Raw genomic sequence first — 24,650 nt, 5'->3', positions numbered from 1 at the left:
AATATTTGAAATCCAAAGCTTATATAAAAGATGAAGAGTTATAATCCAAAAGGTAAAAAAAGTATAGCCAAATCCGTGAAAGGTATCAGAGCTTCGCATGAGGGAGATACAATGTACATTCCTTAATATATAATAATTTCTAATATTTTGTAACAGCAAATTTTAATAACAAAAAAAAAACGTATTTTCATACCAGTTACCGAAGTACTGGCTACTGGGCTGGTGATACCCTCGGAGACTAATAGTCCACCAGCAGAGGCATCGACCCAGTGGTACCAATTTTCTTGCACCATATGCGCATTTCGACAATACATGTCTCTTCAGTGATGCTCGTGGCCAAAATATTTGAAATCCAAAGCTTATATAAAAGATGGGTACCAAAAGATGAAGAGCTATAATCCCAAAGGTCCAAAAAGCATAGCCAAATCCGTGAAAGGAATCAGAGCTGCGCATGAGGGAGATACATTCCTTTATACATAATAATTTCTTATATTTTGTAACAGCAATTTTCAATAACACAACAAGCCCGTATTTTCATGACAGTACCAAAGTACTGGCTACTGTGTTGGTGATACCCTCTTGGACTAATAGTCCACCAGCAGAGGCATCGACCCAGTGGTAGTAATAAAATTAACGGTACCAATTTTCTTGCACCAGATTCGCATTTCGACAATACATGTCTCTTCAGTGATGCTCGTGGCCAAAATATTTGAAATCTAATCTAATTAAAATATTGATCTCTGATTACGTTATACTACATATGAGATCCAACTACTATCAATATGTAGTTTCACTTCTGACGATTTCACACTTGACTTTTTAAACCAATTAGAATCCACCTTAACAAATCTTTGCAGTCCATTCGATACATTAATGTATAATATGGCTTATCTATATCATGAGGATGTCCTGAGAACATCGAAAGATAAAGCCCGACAGTTTGTTACTCGCTTCAAAAACAAAGTCGATAAATAAAGAAGTTTTGTAGACATTTACATCGATTTAACATTACAAAATAACATTCAATTGAGATGTTTCTCTAAGTAGGAAGCTTAAACAAACATGAATAATCTTAATTTGTTCCGCTCAGCCCCCCCCCCCCCCCCCCCTTTCGATAAAACGAACCGTGGTCAACTTTCAATCGCAGGGTTTTATTACAATTTACCGAGTTTCCGAACCCCGAAAAAAAACCAACATGGTTTCATACTACAAATGAAAGGCAGGCATTGAGTTTGGAGGAAATTATTCCAATTGCAAAGGGGAGGGGCGTTTTTTCTCTCCAATTTCTTTATTAAAGGGGTTTATATTTGTTTTTTTTCTCAAGAACTATGACAACATTTGTTTGAATCCAAAGTCAGACAGTATCAACTGTTCAGGGTTTGCTCAGTGAGGCATTTAATTATAGTATTAGAATTAAGATGTGCAATTCAATTGATGCATATGTTTTGTGGTGGAGATTGGAGCTTCTTTATTATTCAAATTATTGTTGCAGGAAAATTGGGACACCAATATCGCAGACTAGGGTGAAGATTAAGACACCATAAACCACAAAGACTTTAGGCGTGGTAATAAGTGTGGGCCATTTTCTGCATTAACCGAGTTGTCCAATTTTAAGATACCCTATTATATTAATCTGAAAGTATAAAAATTGTAAACTAAGTTTACAATTGTGTTCCAATAAATAAGAACAATATATTTGACTGAAATATTTGCATGCAACAGAGCTCTATTCTGTCATTAACTTGCATACCAAAATGCGGCTTTCAAGCCATACTGAATTCTATATATCTGAAAAAACTAATTAAAGTAACTTTACTTTAATTGAAACATTTTAAACAAGGCTAAAAGAATATATAAAGTTTCAAGTACCTGAAGCGGTGACTTTCGCCTTCCACCTTCCTGAGTGTAATATTGACCAGTGGCTATCTCGAAAAGTGCTTATATTAGTGTACATGTATATATATGGTTAATTTTGACGCGCTTTGAGTTCATGCACAACTCATGCCATTTGAATCAAGGATTTGTATAGTGAGTCTCACTATACAAATCCTTGTTTGAATATAATTTTTTTTATAAATAAAATTTAAATAATAATAAAGAATTTAAATATTCAGTACGTAAAACCAAACATAGTGTACAAAGCAATAAATTGTTTCAAAATATGCAGCGCAAAACTATTTGTCATCAACCGTCAAGAAACATGAATATGAATGTGAAACATATAACACTGATAACACAAATAACACAATATGTTCATTTATTTAATGAAACAAACGTGATACATATATCTGGTGACACACACCCCTACCTGCAAAAAGTTCCGTCTCGAAACCAATATATCAAACCTAGTATGTCTATGACACTTTTGAAATTTGGGCAACCTAGATGTGCATGCGGTAAACGCCTCTATACCATATATATAGCAATAATCAAAATTCAGGACACTTAATAGGATTCAAACAAATAACAAAAAATATTAAAAAGTCAAAGAAAATTAACAAAATTTCCCTCATTACTATGAATTGTTGTTGACAAACGATCAATCCAAATTCTTGCAAATCAAAAGTAGGATGTACCTTATCCACTAATCTGTTGCACAAATATCCAAATTTCCCACTCTTACATATAAATTTATATCATTCAAATAATAATAAAAAATTAGGTCCGATCCATATATGCATACTTTTTCAAAATATGCATATGGGCTGAATGTACACGTACAGTCTGCCAGATTATAAGACGTTGGTTAAGTTTATTCGATACCTATACATGTATATCATTAAAAGTATAACCATCACAGTTCAACATAATCGAAATCTTAAATTAATATAAAAAGTTCAATTGTAATTGAAATAAAAAAATTATGTTTTAACTTTTAACTATTTAAAAGGTAATCTCCTGTACAGTATGTCACGGAAGAAAATGGACATAAATTATATAAAAATCTGTTCCAAAAAAAACCTAAAAAATATAATAAAAAAGTGTTGAAAAGTAAGCAAAGAATGAAAAAGGTAGCTTGTTACTGTGAGAAGAGTAACTCTGGATATAGGGTTGCTGATATTATTGGTAAGGATGCAATTTTATACAAACTATTTTATACAAACTTGAATTGTTTCACATTGTCTTATCGGGGCCTTTTATAGCTGACTATATGCGGTATGGGCTTTGCTCATTGTTGAAGGCCGTACGGTGACCTATAATTGTTAATGTTTGTGTCATTTTGGTCTTTTATTGATAGTTGTCTCATTGGCAATCATACCACATCTTCTTTTTTATATTATTTGGCATATTGTTAGGTTATAAGTGTAATAGAACTTTTGACATACAAAATTGAAAATGCAATTTGTAAAACAAAAGGAATTTCATTGCATGCAAGCATGGGATGCAAATGCAAAGGAACAGGCATGAACAAAACATGTAAATGTATGAAATATGATGTTCCTTCCGTCAGCAAGTGTCACCAGGGACGAGAGTGCTAAAATAAGATTGAAACAGACAATGAAATACAGAATTATTCAATTTCAATTGATGTTATGTTTTCCACTTTAACTGTCTAATATTAATAAGTCATACTCAATAAAAGTATTTTGATAAAAATGTGTCTAAAATAAACCCATATGTTCCAAATACATGTATGGTCAAGCTTGAACTAGACCATGAGTATACTCATACTGGACTGTACACTTACAATCCAAATACTTATATGGTCTGGAATATATAAACATAGGTACTTTTTCCATGTAATGATGTATGAAAGTATAACAGTAATTATTTTTCAGATCATTTCATTGGATGGACCTATTCTTCAATGTAGTAAATACTCATGTACGATTGGAAATTTTGTTATGTATGGCCAGGTAACATTGTGTAATTACAAATGACTTAAAAAAATTAATAATTACATGTTTGGGATCATTCTTTAGATATCATAATATTGGAAAGTATTATATATATATAGGTTTAGACGAGTTATATATATATATATATATGTTTACCATAAAATTGAGAATGGAAATGGGGAATGTGTCAAAGAGACAACAACCCGACCAAAAAAACAACAAAAGCAGAAGGTCACCAACAGGTCTTCAATGTAGCGAGAAATTCCCGCACCCGGAGGCGTCCTTCAGCTGGCCCCTAAACAAATATATACTAGTTCAGTGATAATGAACGCCATACTTATTTCCAAATTGTACACAAGAAACTAAAATTAAAATAATACAAGACTAACAAAGGCCAGAGGCTCCTGACTTGGGACAGGCGCAAAAATGCGGCGGGGTTTTACATGTTTGTGAGATCTCACCCCCCCCCCCCCCCCCCTTAATACCTCTAACCAATGTATTGTAAAAAAGTAAACGCATAACAATACGCACATTAAAATTCAGTTAAAGAGAACTCAGAGTCTGATGTCAGAAGATGTAACCAAAGAATGTATACAAGGGCTTTGCTCATTGTTGAAGGCGGTACTGTGACCTTAGTTCTATAGTCATAAGTTGTTAATTTCTGAGTCATGTTGGTCTCTTGTGGAGAGTTGTCGCATTGGCAATCATACCACATCTTCTTTTTTGTATAACATACCTTGATCCTATTGAAGACTAAAAACAGACCAGCAGCATTATAACATTTTTATTCCATTTCCATACTTCAGGACTATGACGATCCAGCAACTTTCAGCAGCAGTACATGATGTAAACTTACTCATTCAAAATAATAAATTACAATTGCAAACTGTTTATTTAGAAGCAGTTTGACAACTGAATAACCATCTTGAGAATGATTTATGGTCAAGTTTATTTTCCATGTTTTCAGCACATCAAACTAATAATAATTTATGACAGAATTATGTAAAACAAAAAAAGACAGAAAATTTAATTCATTCAATCATTAAGGAAATTGACAGTTGATATTGTGATACATAATTTTTGGTATATATTTCAAAAATGTATTTGAGAACAAACTTAAGATATAAATGAAATAAATGGACAATAAACTAAAAGTCTATCCAGATACTTTTTTTGTCTTTATCATCATGATCATGAATTTAAAGTATTATATTATACATTATACATACAATACATGCACCATAGGCTAAGATCTGCATTTTGAAACTCTGGAGCTGGTTCACAACCTAGATCTGTAGTGCCATTCTCAGATTCATCTTCAGAAGCTTGTAGTGGCTTTTTCTGTTTCACTGTCTGTGTATTTTAAGAGTTCCCTCCACCGTGTTATTTGTTTGGCCCAGTCACAAATTGAAAGAAACATTGTCATAATCTAGGGTTTTTCAGACTGAAGTCTAAACTACTGATTGATCAGACACTAACCTGAAATTAAAGAGCTTTATAATTGGTCTTCATTAATCCCTTATAAGTGTGTTACATTTAAGTATGTAAATTTCCAAAAATAATTTGTTGAAAAGCTGATAATCATCCCAAAATTTGTAATTTGTATTGTTTACTTTGTATGAGAGGACAAAATTTCTGGCCATAACAAGTTGTACAACATGTACAATAAGCTGTTTATGGTTTTTACCTATCATGCCTATGATATTGATTTCTCAAATAAATATATATGTCTGACAAAATGTCATGATGAATGATGGTATACATGTATATATGTATCCCTTGCATTTATATAGATTAAAAAGCGGTTTATAATTTCCTAGGCTTTGGAATGAATTGTGTAAGCTTTTAAACAGAGTGCTACAAATGGCGAAGTTAGAAGTCATCCCTTTATAAGCTCGGCATTGGCTTGTTTGAACTGTTAAATGTGTGCACTAGTCTGAATAATCACCCATAATAATGCCCATGTTTACTGATCTATCTCAAAGGTAAGGAAATGGGTTCGTTGATCCCTTTTATTGAAAAAGAGCTCTTTCCAGGAGAATATCATAATTATATTGCCAAAGAAAGGATGTGGGGAAAGCAACAAATGCGGCAAAAAAATGACATATAGAAAACAAAATGGTTATGGAGTAAACATTCGTGTGACAACAACTCAGACGATACATAAAAAATCAGAATAATGAAGAAAAAGTTGTTTCCCTATATACGTGTACCTGCAGTGTTGGTGTACGAGGCGCGTTTATGATTTTCATTATGTTGCTTGATATATAAAATTGACAAAAAATAATATTTTACTTGCAAAAGTAAATCCTGAGCCTGTAATAGTTGCTCTTATTGTTCCATTTGAATTAATAGAAACAACGCTGTCGCCTTTCTCGTTCTCATAGAATCATTTGGTATGAGCTCCATGTTTTGTAAACGTCTTTCTTAACTGACGTATTAGACTGACCAGTCACGGCACATCCGCATGGCACTTTAAATGTATTTTAGCGCGAAAATTAACTTACATTTAGCTGGATTTATTGCTGTCGTAGTTCCATCTTGTCGCCTTCGTACTTGTATTCGATTGCAAAACGACGGGATTACGCAGCGACAATTAGGTGGTTTTCCAGCAAAACCGAACAAAAAATATTGCAGGAGTTATTTCCCCTATCTGGATCAAAATTCATAATGGCGGGCGATTTTTGACGTTTGCAGACACAGTAATATATGTAGTAATAGGTAAGGTACGCGCATCGCATAAATGATAAAATGTATCGCGTATGGTGTTGTTTTTTTTTTATATTATAACGTATTTTCACATCAAATAACGGAAATAATTTGAGATAAAGCTGTATTTATAAAAAGAAGCTCGCAAGCGGAGTTTAAGCTCCGCCAACTTTTTACCTGTTTTGGGAATTCTATTTAGTCGCGAAGCTTCCAGTTTGCAAGTGGGTTAGTTGGAGTTAATTTAAGCAGCCGTGCACTTGCTACTGGTGAACCGAACGACCTGGTGTACAAAGAAAATGAGAACAAATGAAAATTTTCATTTTATGGTAGGAGAAACATGTTTTGAAGGATACTCTTGGTTTAATTTATCGGTTTAAGGTATTTTATAATGTAGAAATATGCTGAAATACAGACAGTTATGTGCTCTGGATAGGACACTCTGTTCAGATAATAACCACGTGCTGCCATGGCCAATACCGAGTAGCCATCATTTCATATAAATATAAATAACATGGGTTTGTAAATCCTTTCGTCCCCAATGAGCTTCAATCTTGAGGTGTTTGAGGAAAATCAAATTAAAGAAATAAAATACATGCTATGGAAGGGCTTATAGTTCCTTGCCTTTTTATAAAAATGCTTTATTGAGGACAAAGTTATACTTCATTTGCATTATGACATATGTATACTTGTCATGCCATTTGTCCAATATAGTATCCCTGCACAACACATTGAATAAAATAAACCCTCTTATTTAAAGTCACAATAATTATAACTTGTAAGAACTAATCTTGCCATAGGCTCTGTTGCATATGATTATTTGCATCCTTATCTAGGAAAAACATAAAACAACAAAAGAATATATAAACATGACCCTGAAAAGGTTTGTTGGATTGTGAAAGCCATATGATCTTACTTGAAACCTCAAATAATGGACATTTTCTAAATGTAAGCAGGTATATACATACATTATGTACATGTACATGCATCCTGCCATTGACTCGTCGTTATAATTTTTCGGGTCAATTATTCGTTTTCTAACCCACCTGTGACCTTTAAATTTCAAATAATCATCCCAACGAAACATGTTTTTTGTTGCTCCGTAAAAGTAGTCCTGTAGACATAGTCCAGAGAATTGTTATATAGCTTAGACTAAGAATAAACAAAAATTTGCTACTATTGTGTGGAACATAAATGCAGAAACTGAGGAAGCGTTGTCCACTTAAATTATGTACATACAATTGATTCCACCATGACAACTAATATCATTATTATAATCACAAGCTCATTCCTTATATTTCTATAAACCAAACCTAGTTTAAACACCTCACCCTAATTTTCTATTTCATTTATGCAAAATAAATTTTCAAACGATAAAATTTTCATTAAGTCGTGTTGCTATCGTAAGACCTTCACGTAGCTTCGTGAATCATTTGTGCATACATCGTGATGTCAAAACTGTCCGATGGAAACGATGGAAACACGAATGCAATACGATGTTTAAAGATGCATTCCCGGTGACATTACGATGGTGAGGATGGTGATACGAACTCAATACAAACCCTCAACATCAGACGCACCTTAGAAGATTTTTTACATGTTAAAAATTTTACAACCCTTTCCAAAGTTGTCCTCGAAGGCTAGATACAGTGGCCGAGGTTCTACGATGGTTAAAGATGGCACTACGAATAGTCCGATCTGGATACGATCAATTCCGATTTTGAAAATTTCCATAATCGTGTTGCCATCGGCGTAAAAATCGGGACAGTATGACGCGAGCATAATGGACATGTTAGGGGGGAAATGGTAGGTTCAACCTGGCTAGCTAAACCTCCCGCTTTTAAATGAAACTCATGTAGTAATTTTTTTTGGCTATCTTCTGCAGATTGAAAAAAACCATATGGTCAGATTTTAGTTTTCGAAAACATAATCTACATATAACTTTAATATATCGTGGCCCTAGAACGTTCCTTGTTGCATCAGTTTTTCTTTACTCATAGTAGATTTTGTGGCTTAAATACGATAACATTTGCCAATTCATTATGATGAACCTTAAAGTGAAGTTTGTTACAAAATTGCAAATGACATGTGGTAAGCATATTCAAGTTGTTTGGAGTTAGATAATCCGACCAGTCCATATTTGTATATATCATTTGTATATGTAGTAGTGCCTTTTATCCTTGATACTTTTGGAATTTGTTCACATTTTTATTATGCTACATATTTATCTTTGATCATTGATGTTTATTATTTGCATGATTTGATTAACTACAAAGTGTATACACAATTTTTGAAACCTTTTCAACGAACGCAGAACCTTTATTCCTATATTTTTGTTCTTTATGTTTAGATCAGAATTTTTTTATTGCAGTACAAATAAAATGATGTAGAAAATAAAAGTACAATAAATGACTTTCCCTCAAATAGTAGGTTGACTTTGTCATGTGTCTATTGACCGTATGTTGAGGAAATAGGTTTTCTATAATCCAAATTTAGAAACTCACAACGGTTCACATCAATTATTTTAAATGTTCATTTGAATTAAAAAGAAACCTGTGAAGCATGGAGTTCTGATGGCAAAATGACCAGTAAAGTACAAACGAAATAAATATTTAATGCAATAAATGTAAAACAAGTCAATGAGTTATCCTGTTTGTGGTATTCATCTGAAATAGAATCGGTTTATACATTTTAAAAAGGGCAGTAGATCCCAAAGGACAATTGGGACTCATTACAAGCAATTATCTAAAAGAAATACAAAGGAGATGGAATATCTATAAATGACATCAACCAGTACATGAACAGCATAAAAAAATACAAAATACCAAACAAAAAAAATATATTAAAATATACAAAGAGCAAACGGACGGCGCTTTTATTGTTGTTATTAATTTCACAGTCGCAGTGAGGTACTTTTTCTATTTCAAGCGAATTTATTTGATGACTCTTTATATCAGTTTCGATAAAGAACTTATTTTCGAATTATTACAGTGATCTTAAAAACTATAATGATAAATAAGATAAAACTGTAAACAACTAAAAAGTCAACAAAACATGTTTTACAAAACATTTGAAAATGATCAAAATAATTTATAAACACTTTGTGGAAAATACATGTATGATCACTGGAACAGGCACACATGAGACGATGATATACACAATAATACAAATTCACTTTTACACAATAGAACCACTTGATGCACTAACAAATATACCTTTTTAAAAAAAAAAAAAAAAATTATCCAAATAAGAATGTCAAATCTTTAATTTTGATTAAGGGAGATAACTCAAAGTAACACTAAGATGGAAAGGCAAAGTACACATTTATACAAACTCTAGTCATTAAAAATGTATTTTTATTAGAGCTGCATTGTACTAAGTAGGGTCTGGTTAGTTCTTTGTTATACATACTTGTTATGTACTTATTGTGTTAAATTATGTCATAATTTTTTTTATCTGTTTCTTACTTGTATGCATTTACATGTACATTGTACCAGTTTTCATTTTCAAATATTAGCCATAGTGCTACATACTATCCTGCTTTAACAGCAAATGGAATAAATTACTATTATATTGATCAACTGTCAGATTTTAGTCAATAAATTCTCTCTTATCTTTTATGTCAATTTCTATTTTTTACCTTAATATAATGTTGACACGTACAAAGAGAGACAACTCTTATCTTCCAAATTTTCATGTACACCTTATACATTAAAATTATTAAGTAATTTTATCCATATTTTTTCATTTAATTATCAAACACAACTGATATATTGAAACTACATTGTATCTAATAAGAATTAAGCCTCTGATATAATAAAGATTAAGATGATTAATGGATTTGAAATCTATTGATATAATTTTTAGTGCATAAATGACAGTGCATCATAAGCCTCTAAAGGCTGGTTGGTATAAATATACATGTTAATTGACTGCTAATATTAAAAATTGTAATATTTGTATTTCATGTATATGTACCAAGTTGTACTTTAAAAATAAAAATATCTATCTATCTATAACTGTTTAGTGCAGTTGTTGCCTTTACGTGTCAGCTCCCTTTAATTTCAGTATATTTTTTCATTAAGGGGCAATAGCTGTTAAATTCATGGTCTCCGATTTGACTCAAATTCTCATATTTGATTTATAACCATGTAAAACATTTATCCACACTCACATTCTCATATTTGATTTATAACAATGTAAAACATTTATCCACATTATCAAAAGTCTAAAATAAACAGTTTACAAAGCATGGGGTAGATAAACTATAGGTTCGTTTCGTGTGTATTTTAGTCCAGACGCCATCTAATTAACTATCGATTTGACCTCAAATGACCATATAAGCGATGTAAACATAAATAAAGATATGAATAGATAAGACCAACACGTGCAATTGGATTTTTATAGGTCTGTTAGATTTTATTTTAAAGATTAAAAATATATGTTTCTCATTGCTTTTAACCGTATAAGAATGATTTTATGTGCATCGAATTAGTAATCAAATGATTTACCGTAGTTTCACTTTCATTGTTGACATTCTTTTTCTTTAAATAACCAGTACACGTACAATGCATGCGTTGTAAATCTCTAGCTAGCTAATGGGTTAAATTGAAGATCACATGAAAACGTAGGAAAAGAGCTCGACTGATTCACTTGCAAGTGAAAACCTAATAATCAATGTTTCTTAGTGTAATTTGACAAAATTGAACCTTTTTGGCTGCAAAAAGCGAATTGTCATTTCACTATTTCCTTTTCATTATTTATTGAACAAACAAAATCAAACAGTGAATAATGTAAAATACTGAAGTGTTGTCAATTACATTTACATATTTTTTTAATTGAAATCTACATTGAAAGTGAAATTATTTTCTCTCTATACTTAAATACATATTTTTTTTATTGTGTTGTATAATAATATAAAGGGCATTGCAGGATTGACCACCAAAGCTGGTAGTTAGCAAGCGTTAGCTTTTATGAAACAGTTTTTTGACCACCCTTATCGATACGGTGATTTTGAACGTACTTTGGTTTGGCATTTGTCTGCATAAAAATGAATGATAGCTACTTTATTATGACAACTTTATTGTTTATAAAGATATAAAATATGCATTTCATTTCGAACGCTAAATTGATACCTTTCCAAGTTTTCCTTTAGTTTTATAACACATGCGCAACTAAAATCTTTAATAAGGTTAACTTTAATGTTTAAAATAACATAGATATAGGAAGATGTGGTGTGAGTGCCAATGAGACAACTCTCCATCAAAATAACAATTTAAAAATTAAACCATTATAGGTTAAAGTACGGCCTTCAACACGGAGCCTTGGCTCACACCGAACAACAAGCTATGGAGGGCTGCATTCTTTGTAGTTTTTATTGGATGGTTCCTTCCATCTTTTCTTCATTCAAGAGGTAAAGGAATTTTGACTGAATTCTAAGTTTTAACATTGAAACTTTTATACATTATTAAAGTGATCAAAAGTCATAAAACTTCCATCTTCCTGTAAAAAGTCATTGATCAGCCACACCTCTCTTTTGGTCCAATCTTTATATAGTACTGAATTGTTACTAATCTTTGTTCTATCTATTGTTAAAGATTTAATATTATCTGGTATGATGCCTAATATATCGTAAGTCGAAAAAATTATAATTTGTGATTCAAATGCAAGAACTATTTTTTTTCTTCTTAGTTTAATTGTAAGTAAGAGATACTATTTTAATTACATTATTTAACAAGCGTTAGTAAAATACTTCTATATATAACTTCAATAAGTTTAGCTTGAATGGTCACCGTTTCGAGTTGACATGATTTTTTTTCAAACAGAATACTAATATTCCTATGACTATCGTACACATAATTAACTTGATGCTGTTTTGAACAAATGTAGTGGAATATGTTTTTTTTAATTTGTAAATTAAGGAACTCGTCATAAAATTAATTATTAAAATTTTCATTTGAATCAGGAAGTAGGTAGCGAACCATCGAACTTTGGTGTCAAAATAATAAAAAAAGAAGAAAAGATAATGTTACAGTAGTTACTAATTGAAATGTAATGTAACGGAAACTTATTAGTTTTTACATTTTATTCAAAAAAGCATCCGTTAAATCCTTGTAAAAAAGGTGAGAGATCCGTAGGGGTTAATCAAATTTCATTTCAATTACTTGTCATCATATTAAGCAAGGAAATAATTGAATAATCATATTTGTTTATTTTTCCTAATTAATATTCTTTTTAATTGAACACGCTCGCGTGATAACTCATCAGTTTTGTTAGAACTTTTAAATGAACACAGTCTACTAGAGTACAAGAAAGCATAACTGTAGCAAAAAAGAGCAAGATACATTTTCGGCTTTCTCGGTTTTTCTATTGCAACAATATGTTCCGAGGGATATTTTTATTAAATTTTGTTTTTGTTTGGACTTTATGTGAAATAGTCATAATCCAAAAACATGCAGACAAATATTTTAGAAATTATGTAATTTTTCAAGTATCTATGCCGATGTGGTCAGTATGTGCCCAGTATTGCTCTAGAGTAAAAATGTGCAAATCTATCAACTTTATTGCATCAAATAAAACGTGTCAGATAAATTATGCTGAACCCGGTGAATATTATGGTGAACTTGTTGAGAGTTTAGGAAATAGCTTTGCTGCAGCTTCAACTTTTCCAAAGGTAAATATAATATTATAGTACTGTATAAAATGATTTAAAAACTAGGTCGAATTATCTGCAAAGTTGAATTACATGACAAGGTCTAAAATTTATAAGTCAGAGGCAGAGCTCGGCACAATAAACATGACTTTGCATTAGTACTCGCTATCAAATGTTGAGGTTCTCTTTTTACCACATATGACCGATGGATTGATAGTTGGCGTAAAACACGGTTAGTGTTTCTATTGTTTCGTGGTTTTCATCTTATAGTTGATGGGTTTAGCTCAATTTTAGTTTGTAATTCGGATTTGTTTTCTCTCAATTGATGTATGACTTTCAAACAGGGGTATACTACTGTTACCTTTATCAACCTTTGTCAATGTAGGTAGTCGAACGTAGTACTTTCATTACAATATGATAGATCACATTTTTTGAAAAATGAATCAGCATGCATATTGTACGCTAGACCTGTGGTTCGTATATGAAAGAATCATCAGTGACCTCTTATAGAGTACGAAGTTGAAAAAACAAAATCCAAAATTTCGAAAGGTTGGTCACATATAGCTAAATCCTCCTGAATTTACTTTAAATAAAGCTATTTCTGACAGTAAATCAATCCTTGTATTGATCATGCTGAATTTGATACCTATATATTTAACGGGATGCACAATTATTTACGATAAAAAAGATGTTTTTTTTATATCTTATTATAAGTTGTCCGTTTGAAGTCCGTTGTTCCCTTGGCCTGATGCTGTTTTTTGTTCTATGGTCGGATCGTTGTCGCTTTGAGAAATACCCAAATGTTCTTTCTCAATATTAAGGTTTTATAATTTACTGTTGGATGTAACACGTCTTCTGATTGGCTTACATTGTTTTGTTTATCAGCTGATAGACATAATTTAGTCATGTGACCATGACTAAATAATGTCTATTTAGTATTTAGTTTTAAGCTGACTGATTTTTCTTTGAGAATAATTTAAACGATCATGTCCAAGTAGACTACATATAGTTATCAGTGGAACTTTGCTAAACCGAATCCAGTATAAAATGAAAACCTGTATAAAACAAGCATGTTCTTAAGCAGCGTCATAAAAATTTGTATGCGTTGTGAACGTGATAAAACCGAACATCTGCCAAAACCTAACAAAATATTTAGTCCCTAAAGGTTCGGTTTAAACATGTTTTACTGTATCAACTAATTTGTTTACCTGTCACTTTTTAGGAACTAGCTGGTACATGTCAAGGCCACGACTGTAAGCTCAATGAATTTTGCATGCCAAACGGGGCAACTTACTATTGCTTTCCATGGACTCAACCTTATGCCAAACGTAGTAAGTTTACTGTATTAGAATAATCGTGTATGCTAAAAGAAAGAACTTGTGTATCAAAACATAAAAAAAAACATAAAATGAATTTAAATCACCAAGTTTCCATATAAAATATGTACAGTAACATGTATAAGCTCATTGTAGAAAATTTATTTATTTCATCCTGTACAAGCCTTGAAACCAACTTTTGCGGTGTCTTACTAAATCATTTTCCTTATAGACTTGACACGTGTTTGGACTTTTAATACTTTTGGAGTCACACCGATACCAAAGCAATTTCTATTAAATTATTAAAAGATGTAACGTCAACGTTAACAGTGCTCTATAATAGTATGCACGATAGAGGCTCCACTAAATGCATGGTCCAGGAGAAATAAGTCTGGCTGATATAAAAAAAAATACCAAAAACTTAAAAATCGTAACGAAGCTATGCTCCTTACGCAGAACCTGCACCAACAAAGTTATTAGGAGATTGAGGATGACACTTCGAAAATTGTATGGACACTATCACAAATGTTGTCTCTGTCTAAATAAAGGCAACATTAGTATACCGCTGTTCAAAACTCATAAATCCATGGACAAAAAACAAAATCGGGGTAACAAACTAAAACCGGGGGAAACGCATTAAATATAAGAGAACAACGACATAACACCGAAACGTAACACACACAGAAACGGACCAAGCATCAGACAAAACACTACGAGAATAACAAATATAACATGAAAATCAAATGCATGAATTTGGGATAGACAAGTACCGTGCCACGTCTTATCTCAATATCTCAAAAATAAGAGAAAACACAAAGGACTCAACGTCAAAATGCAACACACACATGTACATAAACGAACAATAATATAACAATGGCCATCTTCCTGACTTGGTACAGGACACTTTTAAAGGGGAATAAAAACTAGTTAATGACATTTTCACCACGTCTTAGATTTTGGTTTACCATTAGCTTCGTCTGGTCTTTTATGTACCTATTCCCGACTTTGACTGCTTTGCTGAGTGTGATTTCGCATTACTATGAGACGTGTCAGTGTACTTTGCTATCCATAATTAATGTATTTCGTTATGATGTTGTATTTGTAATTATAATCGGATATAATATTGTTGAATGTGTTATCTTTTGTATTTGTTATTCTATTTTTTCAATATTCTCTTTTCTGTTCGTATTTAAAAGTAAAGATAATTAATCACCTAGTTCATTTATAACAATTTAGTTTGGAGCAACTTAATGTATACGATTTATTTGTTTCATATTTTGAAGAAATACCGATCAAGCTAGATAATACAAATAATTACCTAATTAAAAACAATATTCTATTTTAATTAAATTGTAATTGCTATATTATACATCAAATACCATAATTACAAAGTTAACTTGATTTTGAACTATATCATACTTTGAGAAAATATACCTGTGAGGTCTTTTTTTTTTTTTTATCTGTGACGTCTTTTTATATCTGTGACGTCATTTTGTAGCGTTATTGCATCGGTGACATTTTCTGGTTCTTTTGTGCTGTTTTTTGTGCTGTCTTTTTTTCTTGTTTTACGTGTTCGTTATTATTATTATGTGGTTAGTCACCACTTATGTGTTGACATGAACATTAGTTATATGGTCATTTTTATAAATTAACTATTTGCAAAAGTAAGAATTGTATTCTAAATACTAAGGTTTTTTTTATCAAAGCAATATATAGATAACCACTCTTATTTAGTAAAACCTTTTAGAATTTTTGGTCACCAATGCTCTTCAATTTTGTACTTTGCTATTTTTTATCTGAGCGTCACTGGTGAGTCTTATGTAGACAAAACGCACGTATGGTGTATTAAATTGTAAGCCTGGTACCTTTGATAACTATTAACATGTCGAAATGTCCTACTAGTATTGTAATGTTTATTTGGGAGATAGTTGTCTGGCATTTTAAGTTTGGTCTACGTAAAACGTAGATTTTACTGTCGCAAATTGAGTTTACCTAGCGACGCGTAAAATCAAGTTGAACATAGGCTAAGCTTAAAATACAATACATGTATCCTCATTCTAATACAGCATGTTAAAGAAATACCATTTAATAAATATTTTGGCGAGATATGATATTAGTGAAAAATTTTGTTTAACCGTGGCATTGTCTTTTGCAACTAAACAATGTGACGTCATATGTATACTCACGATGTCAAACATAAACACTGAACATATGTATACCTTTCGTACGCTTCAGCATGGTTTCATCGTTGACAAAGAGATGATTTTAAGTCTCAAAATGTGATTTTCATGTTTATTTTGTGAGAAATGGTATATTTAAAAAAAAAAAGTGAATTCAATATAGTGGCTTTCTTATTTACAGACTGGTAGAACTTGGAATTTACCCCTTCACAATATTTGTCAACGTTCAATGAAAATTACCGTTACAAACGAATTGCATTAGAATTTTGTATTTCTCTGTTCTGAATATTCTTGCATTTATATATGCTGTAGAACCTATCATGTAATGTTATAATTTTGTGTTATATTTGACATTGTAATTAAAACTCGAGGTTTTGCTAGCCATAAAACCAGGTTCAACCCACTTTTTTTTCTTAAAATGTCCTGTAAACAAAGTCCGGAAAATGCATATAAGAGTTGTGATTTTTTAGTTTTTTTCTGTGTGCGTTGCATTGTTGTTTTTGTCATTTGTTGCACTTCATTGTTTCTGTTGTTTCGTTGTTTTCTACATATATTTTTATGTTTACTTCAGTTTTAGTTTGTAACACGGATTTGTTCTTTCTCAATCGATTAATGACTTTCGAACAGCAGTACACTACTGTTAACGAATAGACAAACACAATTACACATCTATTACATGAACATAGAAAACCGAAGACCGAGCAACACGAATACTTCCGAAACCCGGTTGTACTTGTTGGTGCTCCGGATTGGTATAACGGATTTTTTATATGCAAAAATAATCAAAAATAGTTTATGCAACATTTCTACCCTGTCGCATATTCACTTGTCTCTTGTCAAGTTGTTATGTCTAATTATTATTGTTTAAAGTAACCATCTAGACAAAACAATTTGATAATTAATAAATAATAGAAAGAAAAAAAAAGATTGATTCCATGAAATGTTTTAAGCAATCACGTTATACATGTCCTGTGAAAACTAAGAATGTCAATTTTGAATCTTTCGGCTCTCTGCTGCAACCTCTCTAATGAATTCATAAATATTGGTTTTAAAAGTACTGTTAAACTCTTTACGTGTATTGTAATAATGCAACGTGTAGTTTGAAGTGTGTTTGTCACATCGTAACACGTACGTTAAATTCGAATTGAATTCGAATCGAATGCGAATCGAATTTATTAATCGCGTTCACACACTCTTCTTTTTTAATTCGAATGATTCGAATTGGCTTATTCGAAATCACTAATTCTCATTAGAAATACGTTTTTGTTAATCCGAATTAAAAGTTAACGTCGTTAGGACAGTAAAGCCAACTTGACGCGCATTCCAATTCGAATAAGAATTGACGTTAGGACATTAGTCTTTTCCGGATCATAAATCTAACAGCAGAATTATTCAACCAATGAAAAAGAAAAAGATTTTTGTTTCAGGATAAAACAGTTTTTTATATACTTTTTGTATTGAATCACAGACAACGGAGCTTAGCGATTGTGTTCCCTATAGCTAGTGTTAATAATTATCCAAATTAAAAATTAAAAAGACCCACCTTCCCTTAGAATAAAAACCAAGCTATCAATAAGCAGTATGACTATTATGTAGTTAAAATCAATTTAAATAATTATACTTTATCTTGCAATCAGTCAACTATTGTTCATATAGCATGACTTTTTTTTACAATTATATACATTTTTTATTTATTTGTACTTGTACAAGTAAAGTCTGCTGTTTTTAACTTCCATGTTAATAAAGCGAATATTTCTGTTTGCATAACAGTTCTTGTATGTGTCCTTCTCGTGATCCGTGTTGAAAGTATGTCGATTTCATTGATTTGTATTTTAACAACAAAAGTGTAAATTGCCGGGTGCAAATTACAGATTAACAACAATATATGTATATTGGGAAAATATAAAATATGTTTGTACTCGCTGCTAAACAAGAGAAAAGCTCGTCAAGTCTCGCTTTTCGCCCTGTTTTTAAAGAACGAACAATTTATTGTCTTTTTCCGACAATGTTCATATATTATTTATGTATATAGTTATCATAGGTACCAGGATTATAATTTAGTACGCCAGACGCGCGTTTCGTCTGCATAAGACTCATCAGTGACGCTTATATATATATTCGCCGTTAGCTGAAATTCGTAGCGGTTATCGATAAAAAATAATCTAAACTATCAATCGCGTGCACTCGAGATATAGTTTTTTCACATTCCATTTATAAATCGCTAAAAGAAAGACTACTACTGTCCTACCTTTTAAGTGATAGCACGAATTTCAGCTGACGGCGACTATTATAGATCAATATTTGCCATTGTTGTTTGATTAAGAATACATTTTGTTTAATCATTTTTTTATTATTGCATTAACCATTGGCTTAATAATGAAAATAAAGTAAACAATGTTATTTACTTGATTTTTTTTTTCATCATATTTTGTTCCTCAAATCATAAAATACCTTCATACGAAGTTTTAACGAAAGAATCACTGGAAGAACTGAATAGGCTGTTTGGTCTTTAAGAACATTTTTGGTTTACTGGTTTTCAGTTTATACATGCATGATTCGGGTTAGCCAGGTTTCACTGCATTTCACAATGTATTGACAATACATCCGTCTACTGTTATATCATGTCATAGGAGTGAAAGTATTGGATTTATTTCGCATTTGAAATGATCGGATTTATTTCACATGTGAAATGATTGGATTTATTTCACATGTGAAATGATCGGATTTATTTCACATGTGATAGTATCGGATTTTATTTCACTGGGAAGTCACGTTATTTCATTGCATGCAATGTCATATTACATTTCAATTGTATAAGTTTTTTTGTTATTAGGATTTTAGGAATATGTTTTAATACTTAGCTAACGGGCGAAATAACAATTATCTCACTTTCTCTCTTTTTTTTAAAGATTTTACACAGATATTTGTGGCATGCCCTGGAAATCAACAGTCAGTATTGACCACTTGGAAAACAGGAACAGGATTGGACTATGATATTGAACACATTAAAAACCCGTGTACCAACATGAATAATCAACACATTAGGAGTACAATGATTGACAAATGGGATGGGTTACCTATTGACCAGGTATTATAGATAATTTTACTTTCACCAGGTATAAATCAAATCTAGCCATTCCACAATCACATGGATTTCGTTTATTCGACCGTCGCCGACAAGTCAGACGAAACAGGCGTCTTATTACATTTATATCCTGTTACACTCGTATTATCTTAAATATTATCATATTTATAAATAAACTGTTAACTTTACCAATTTCTTTTCGAAATATTAAGGATTTCTAATCCCAAAAACAAATAAACGTAGCTGTATTTGACAAATCTTCTACCTTTTAACTTCGTACTTTCTTTGGGCTTTTCTTCTTTTTATATTTGAACATCTCTGACGAGTAGTTCGTAGACGAAACCCGATTCTAGCGCATAACATTTTTCTATCCAGATATATATGATTATTATGCCGGCGTCCCACTTTGGCGTAAAGACCGGCGTGCACCAGAAGTACAGAGAAAATGGACAAAGTCCGTAAACGTTAGTTGCACACCAGAGGATTGCTAAGCAACCGTTATGCCGGCGTCACACATTGGCGTATAGACCGCCGTGCACCTACCGTACAGAGAAAATTGACAAAGTCGATATAAGTTAGTTGCAAGCCAGAGGATGGCTAAGCAATCGTTAAACGCGCGTTGCATAAATTTGAAGTACGTCGGAATACAAAGGTATACGCTTGGTAAACGCAACAACTCGAAGAAAATGTTATGCACATTCGTAGCGTGCATTCCTTGTTCGTTAGACAAACGCCAGGCATACGCAACCATACGTTTCTTGAACGCCCAATAAGCGCTTAAGTTTGGTTCTCGTATGCCCAATACACGTTTAAAGCTAGTTGTACACACGTTACAGATCTGATTGACAGGTTGAATACATCCAAAATTTCTAACGTATTGGCAGCGTACAGTAATTTTTAAACACGCCCGGAGTACATCGCAGCTATATGCTGATCTGAAACGACGGTATTAAACGCGCGTTGCATAAGTTTGAAGTACGTCGATATGCAAAGGTATACACTTGGTGCACGCTCAAGCGTTTTTCAAGCGTATTAATGTACGCTACACGCACGTAAAACATAAGCTACAATCGCGTTGAAAACGCTACAGATCAGTTTGAGACACATTTGGGGCACGTTGCATACGCTTCAAGATCGTTAGACTTTAACTTAAACGTATGCGGATGTAAGCCCGTAAAATTAAACGTCACAGACACGCCGAAAGCACGGGTTATCGTCCAAAATACGACCTAGACGCGTGCCATTTATTCTTTGCAGTGTGCATTCAATCTACATTATAAAGACGCGAGACATACGCAAGCATACGTTACTTGAACGCCCGATAAACGCTTATTTACGCTTCTCGTACGCAAAATACACGCTTAAAGCTCATTGTGCCCACGATACAGATATGATTTACAGTTTTAATGCATCCCAAATTGCTAGCGTATTGGCAGCGTGCATGCTTTTTTACCACGCCCGGCGTACGTCGGAGGTATACGCTGATATGTGACGCCGGTATAACATTCAAAATGGATTACAGTACAATTTTCTCCCGGCTGATGCATTTATGTTTTGTAATATACTACAAAGATTTATATTTTCTGAAGATACACAACAATCATTGTCTGTGCATTAATCATATTTTTCAAACCATAAAAACATGTGTAATACCCTTGCATTTTTAGTTTAAGACTCAATATTGCATAAAAATACGTCTGAATTCAAAGTTTCATTTTCATTGCAGGTCAAAATTGAGCTATTTAAAAATGGAAAACTAGCTGTAGAGATTTATTTTGATGGTCATAGTTCAACAAATTCTGACTGGTTCTCTAAAGATCGACTTCGCTCCAATTCTTTCAACGACTTGACTCAGTTGTCTACCACCAATATTTTTTCAATGGACGGGTAATAGTCAAAGAGAGAGAGAGAGAGATTTATTGCTATTTTACATAAGTTCCAGCCCCCCAAAAAAAACGTTCTTATATATCATCGGCAACTTTAGGTCATCCGATTCCCTCCATATTGTGACTTTGTACTATATCCATCGTAGGTGCACTGACTGACATATTAGTTATTTAGAACCAGGTTTATTGATGGGTTGTGATTGGAATTTTTTCAGTACAGCGACAACATTAAGATCGCATTCGTTGATTGGTAAATATGTTTGATAAAGTACCATAAAAAAGTATCAAAAAATACCTACCTCCGAGTCAAATTAAAAAATAAAAAGTCACCAAAAACTGAAAAAAGCAAGCGCTATCATTCAGACAGTCGGTTTTTCATCAATTTTAAATCGTTTTAAATTATACTCTTTATAATTTCCACAATGTTAATCTTATCAACAGTATAGTTTTTGACCATTGAATCGCATTGTCTCATTTGCAAACATATCACATTTCGTTGTTTATTAATAACAAAATAATAGATTGAGCGACAATCAAAATCTACATAATGACTCTGTCTTATTTTTACAGCAAATATAAAAATGTATTTTCTTATTTTTGTAAATAGGGATCCATATTATGACCGCCGTTTATTTATCAGTAAAAGTTACGGAACCTGTTATACAGACTATGGTTGGTTTGTAGTGAGTGACACCTCTGACACCGCTAGCCGTTATTGTTACTTTGATAGGCTACCAGGAAAGGCTTATCCATATATTTTGTATGCTGCTGATCAGCATGTGGCAAGATTTAATTATTATGGATATGGTAGGTCAGGCGCTTTGGTTCATGGTTAAATACTCTATTACGTCGAATATACATTAACTGTAAATTCAGAAATTATTGCGAGGTTTTTATGATTGCAAAAAATGCTACAGAGTTGTAAACGCAATAATTTAAAGTCTCATTTTGAAATATTTTATATAAATTAATCAGGACTTTTCACAAAACCGTAAAAAATTAAAATCGCATTTAATATGGTACCCAACACCTTGACTAAAATTAATTTAGCTCGTTTAATTTTCATTAAATTTTGACAAAATATTTGCTGACCCTTTGAAAAAATTATAAAATTTCAAAAAAAGCAATCACTTTCTCGAAAAAAAAATGGTTGCACAAACACTCCTTTTATCATTGAGAAGCTTGATATTTCCTTAACAATACAACGTGATTAAAACGTTTGGTTGATTTTAATGAGTTATCTCCCTGTAGTGTCAGGTACCACAGTATGTCTAAAATTACAATAACAAATGCACGAAATAATTTCTGAATTTTCAGTATAATATTTTTTATTATTTTCAAAATGAACTTACACTTTGATTTGTGCTTTGTGCAGCTGTTTTAAACTGTATTAAAATTGTAATTGATGTAATTTTAAGGTATCTTAATTTTTTAACAAAAATCGTATTAACATCTAGATATATATGTGTACCTTTTCTTGAATTCTCCGATTGCTCATGCAGTTCTTCCTATATTTATTTTTCTTCAATTTTACTCAATCGTTTCATAATTAGAAGTGTATCTGCCGATATGAGAACCACGGAATTTCGTCCTAGGTAAATATTTGACTTATTGGAAATCATATGACAAGTCTTTTATAATATTTATACAGTTTACAAACTTGTAATATTATAATGTTCGAAGAGAAAACGGACCAAAACAAATATTTTTGAATAATGAAATTCTTGACTCAAAATGTATATAACCGCAACACCAATAGCAAAATGAAAGTGTTTTAAAAAAATGCTTAGAGAATATTTTTGGCTTTTAAAAAATAAAATCAAATCGATATCAAACCAAGACAGCAATATAATTCATAGATCTCCCAACTGTAACTGATATCGAAAAGCTGCAACAGCACATTGCACGACTGACGTTGATCGTTTTACACTTACAAAATAATGTACGTGTTTTTTTTTTACTAAAATAAGAATAATGTTATTTGAAAAGAGAACAAACATGACTTGTATTGCTAGCAATTCCAGCAATACTTGTTGGCTTTAATATCTATTTTTTATTTTTCAGACAATGAAGTAGAATTAGCTGACAAGATGGTCATCTCAATCTCAATGGTTTGAAATGCAAAATAATATATCATACTTGAAGTTATAAAGACAGGAACATAGCAATTGTATATATTCTCCAATAATTTAATGTTGGATGTAACGCGTCTTCTGATTGACTGATGTTACGCGGGTTATTCAGTGTGCACCACATTTTTTATGTTATTCATTCATAGACAGAAAAAAATAACACAGTCATTCCTTTAAAAAATAACAACAATATAGGTTCATAGTAAGACGTTTAATCCTTTGCTTTTAATCTGTTACTGCGTTTTATTAACTGGGCTGAAGAACGTCCATTATCTATTTTTCATTTTTCAAACTTCAATTATAAACTAATTATAAACTATTAAATTATTCATTTTCTGAATTTTGAACAAGGAAACTATAGAATGGACCGTCTATGAGTTTGACTCTCCCTCTGGTATCTTTCGTCCATCTTTTAATTAACTCCGAAATATTTAAATGGACCAAACTGTAAAAAACGAAACAAGATTCTAGATAAGGGCCAGAGGTTCCTCTCTTGGGACAGGCACAAACAACACAGAAGTGTTTACACAGATGTAATATGCTTTGTAAGATTACAAAACTCTCCTTATATCTCTAGCTAATGTTGAATGGAAAAAAAAACTCCAATCAAAACACACTTTCAAAAAGAAGTTCGACTCCAGTGTTACCTTTGGGAACAGGAGAAACTTAGCACAATGACAATGATGAACATATATTAACAAAGGATGACTAGCACCTACTTACATATTAGCTCGAGATCTCAATTACACTGATTGAAAGATTATGTCTTCGTCATATGAAAACCAAGCACAATCCCTCCCGTAAGTGGGGTTAGAACCTTACCATCATAAAACATGTGTTAACATACTTTCTTT

General features: G+C 32.0%; 1 protein-coding gene across 1 annotated transcript; it reads left to right on the top strand.

Annotated features, from left to right (window-relative positions):
- Window positions 1-14,425: 14,425 nt before the first annotated feature.
- LOC134727082 (uncharacterized) lies at window positions 14,426-23,943 on the top strand. Its single transcript, XM_063591471.1, has 5 exons — window positions 14,426-14,528; window positions 19,603-19,781; window positions 21,505-21,665; window positions 22,272-22,471; window positions 23,729-23,943. The coding sequence occupies exons 1-5, from the start codon at window positions 14,471-14,473 to the stop codon at window positions 23,779-23,781; spliced, it is 651 nt and encodes a 216-aa protein (XP_063447541.1). The 5' UTR covers window positions 14,426-14,470; the 3' UTR covers window positions 23,782-23,943.
- The last annotated feature ends 707 nt before the right edge of the window (window positions 23,944-24,650 follow it).

Source organism: Mytilus trossulus, chromosome 7 (assembly GCF_036588685.1).
Source record: "Mytilus trossulus isolate FHL-02 chromosome 7, PNRI_Mtr1.1.1.hap1, whole genome shotgun sequence".
Lineage (NCBI taxonomy): Eukaryota > Metazoa > Mollusca > Bivalvia > Mytilida > Mytilidae > Mytilus > Mytilus trossulus.
The sequence above is the reverse complement of the archived record's forward strand: the minus strand, read 5'-3'. Positions and strand labels throughout refer to the sequence as shown.